The sequence below is a fragment of the Papaver somniferum genome, chromosome 10, assembly GCF_003573695.1.
Source record: "Papaver somniferum cultivar HN1 chromosome 10, ASM357369v1, whole genome shotgun sequence".
Classification (NCBI taxonomy): Eukaryota; Viridiplantae; Streptophyta; class Magnoliopsida; order Ranunculales; family Papaveraceae; genus Papaver; species Papaver somniferum.
In genome coordinates, this window is record NC_039367.1 from 153,023,037 (window position 1) to 153,026,162 (window position 3,126).

At 36.5% G+C, this 3,126-nt stretch overlaps 1 protein-coding gene across 1 annotated transcript; it reads right to left on the reverse strand.

Moving 5' to 3' along the window:
• Positions 1-1,864: 1,864 nt before the first annotated feature.
• LOC113316564 lies at positions 1,865-2,829 on the reverse strand. The gene is made up of 3 exons (XM_026564722.1): positions 2,487-2,829; positions 2,180-2,389; positions 1,865-2,127 (listed from the first exon to the last, which is right to left on the reverse strand). The coding sequence occupies exons 1-3, from the start codon at positions 2,827-2,829 to the stop codon at positions 1,865-1,867; spliced, it is 816 nt and encodes a 271-aa protein (XP_026420507.1).
• Between the last annotated feature and the right edge of the window lie 297 nt (positions 2,830-3,126).

The window sequence follows — 3,126 nt, forward strand, 5'->3', positions numbered from 1 at the left end:
GTTTATTTGGAGAGCAAGTAAAGTCTTTGTAATATTTTGTATTCAATCTTAAGATCTTGAGGAATAAACAAATGATTTTCACCATGATTTCTTAGAGAGTTACTTAATCTGAATGGATGTGGTTGTAGGATTTCCTGCAACTACATTTTATCAGAGAAATACATAATAAAGGTTGGTGTGAACAAGTACATAATGTAGTGTGGGCATACAAAACAACAAGAAGGGAAGCGATAGGAATATTCCCTTTCTGTTTAACATTTGGGGTAGTAGCAGTGTTACCAACAGAAGTCATTATCCCTACTACAAAGAAAGAAGCTTGGGAGAAGAATCTAAGTGCAGATTTAATTTTAACAAAACTTGATGATCTGGAAGAAGCTCGGGAGGTCTCTTTGCAACCTATGGAAAATTATCAAAGAAGATTAGCTCGAGAATACAATAAACGGGTTAAGATAAGAGAATTTCAAACAGGAGAATTAATGTTGCGAGAAATACCGGTTTATCAGAGAGGAGGAGACGGAAAGTTAGAAAAGAAGTGGGATGGACCATATATAATAAAAAGAATAGTTGGAAATGGAGCTTATGAGTTGGGGGATCCCGAAGGAAGAGATGTAGGACGAAAATTAGATCGTCCTTGGAATAAGTCATATTTGAAGAAATATTATCCATGTACATACGCGATATAAATCACACAGTTAAAAAATGTGAAATCAATAATGTGAGTTCCTATTTTTTGAACAATGGATGTAACATTCAATTCAATAAACAAGTTTGAAGATTCCGTTCGTTCTCAAGAATTTATCTCATCAGAAAAAGGCAAGTGTAAGTCCTTATAATAAGACCTTAATATATAACCACAGAAGAGAGGCATCCAACTGTGGCGTGCACCCTAGTTTGCATAAATGCAAGAGGAAAAAAGTAAGACCTATTGCACGTCACATTTGGGGAAAACCTGGTAAGCATGACTCAGGGGAAACCTATATCGACCCTGGAACTTGAGTCATGGAGATTTGGGGTGAGAAAAAACAAAAAAGCCCATCCAAGAGAGGTGCCTTAAATTTTCAGTCTAAGTCAATTTCCTTAGATTGGAAGAACAAGGTAAGAAAGTATCCCTAAGGAGTGCAGAAACTCGATCGGGGCGCCGAGGTACACGGTTGAGTCAAGAGTGCCCGGGGGGTCTGGAGCGTACCTTTCCACTCTTGACAAGTCCTGACTATGATGCACTCGGTCCGAGATACCCCACTTAGGGTGCGGTCTCGTAACCATAAACTTTATCGGTGGAGGGATAAGAGGCTGCGAAATAAACTGGTTGTTTTATTACTGGATCGGAGGAGCCAACCTTAACCCGGTAGAGGTAAGCTTCCTTGAAGGGGCAACCAGGGGGAATATGAGGACGACACCCTCCATTAGGGAGCTGAATTGTGTCAAAAGACGTAAATTTTATGAGGCTTTTTACTCAAGGGAGTTTCAAGGCCTTGTCATATTTACACACGAGAAAAACCTGAAGAGGCAATAATACAAGAATATGATAAAACGAGATCAAAGGGTCCTTACACTTAGGTGTAAGGACCGCCTGCAATCTCGTCGCAAAAAAATAAAAGATAAATTAAGGCAAGATAAGATCTTTACTTAGGAAGGAAACATAAGACCTCACGAGAAAAGTTATATATAAACTAATGTTGTTTTGCAGGGAATTCACGAAAAATAGCAGGATTCATAAAATTTATATACTTGTTTCTTACAAGACATATAATAAGAGGAATTAGGGGAGTTACAATAAAAAGATATTATCTTTCTTGATTAAGAAACAAGTTCAGAATGTATCAAAATATAGTAGGGGAATTGAAATAATTAAGGAGTCAGAAGACTAAGCATTGTTGGAAGGTACATATTGATCAATCAAAGACATTTCAGCATCAATCTTGTGGCTTGGATTTGGGTCCTTAGTTTCGGCATTAGTCTTATCAACAGAATCAACATTGCCAGATTTGTTCTTCTCAAGTTGATCCTCTGAAAAGGAAGCATCAATATCATCTTCATGATCTTTTTCATCACCGCTTATAAATTCATAGTCACTATCCGGTTCTAGATACTTCTCGTCTTCGCTTATATTAAGAGGAGGGAAAATTACTGGAGAAAGAGAATTGCTCAAAAGGATTTGATTAACTAAAGTCTGAGCAACAGTGAGCCTTGCGAATAACTTCTTTCTCAATATTTCTAGCATTGATTTCTGCGAAATTTTGAAGATATGCGAATCTTCTTCGCGCTCGGTCTCGAGAAGCAGTTAGAGAAACTTCAAGATTCGTAATCTCCAGGTTCGTACGATCCTTGCGAATTTTAGCTAAGTCAGATCTCAACTGGGATATAGTGGATTGATTCGACTTTTCAGACTCTGCAAAGATTAATATGGAATCATAATTTGAAAGCAAAAATTCTAAGAAATAAATAAAAGTATTTGAAATTTAAGGCAGTCAACTCTAGCTGACTACCTTCGCAGAATTTAGAAAAGGCAAGAGTATTATTCTTCATATTATCCATAGCTTTATCGAAATCGTCACCAACTAAACCATTGAGATCAGATCGAATCTTCTTTTTATCAGCAGAGAGAGAATTATTCCTTTTCTTAAGGTCATCATGAGAATGCTTCAGTTGATCATATTGTTCTTGAAGTTGGTTCATCTTCACAGTCAAGTTTATTTTACTTTGGATGATTTTTTCGCTCCGGGTGTTTAATTCCTTAAATGATGCTTCATGCTGAACTTCTTGTGAACGAAGAGCTTGTTCTTGGTCATCATTTATTTTCTGGAGAATTAAGTACTGATGAGAAAACATTGCTTCTTTCTTTAAAAAAGAGTGTTCTCCATAGAAAGAGTATATGGTTCTCTTCTAATAAGGTTTGATGTCTTAAATCAGCACTATATAACAATTTGGACATGTGGGAAATCTGAGCATTTAATACTTCAATCTCTTGATTAAGATGACTATTTTCATGAGTTAGATTGTTAATTTGGTCAAGCGAATATGAATGTTGGTTATTTAATTGATTTAGTTGAATCTGCAACGTCTCATTATTCGCACGAATATCTTCAGCAAAAAATTGGAAGGTCAATCTCTCTGCTGCTCGCTTCT

Bases quoted from the DNA above. Each gene is read 5' to 3' on its own strand.
- LOC113316564 (XM_026564722.1), bottom strand. From the start codon at position 2,829: ATGTTTTCTCATCAGTACTTAATTCTCCAGAAAATAAATGATGACCAA. The intron at 2,390-2,486 runs GTAGTCAGCTAG...TAATCTTTGCAG, and splicing joins CTTTTCTAAATTCTGCGAAG to AGTCTGAAAAGTCGAATCAA. The intron at 2,128-2,179 runs GTTGCTCAGACT...CTCTTTCTCCAG, and splicing joins AGTTATTCGCAAGGCTCACT to TAATTTTCCCTCCTCTTAAT.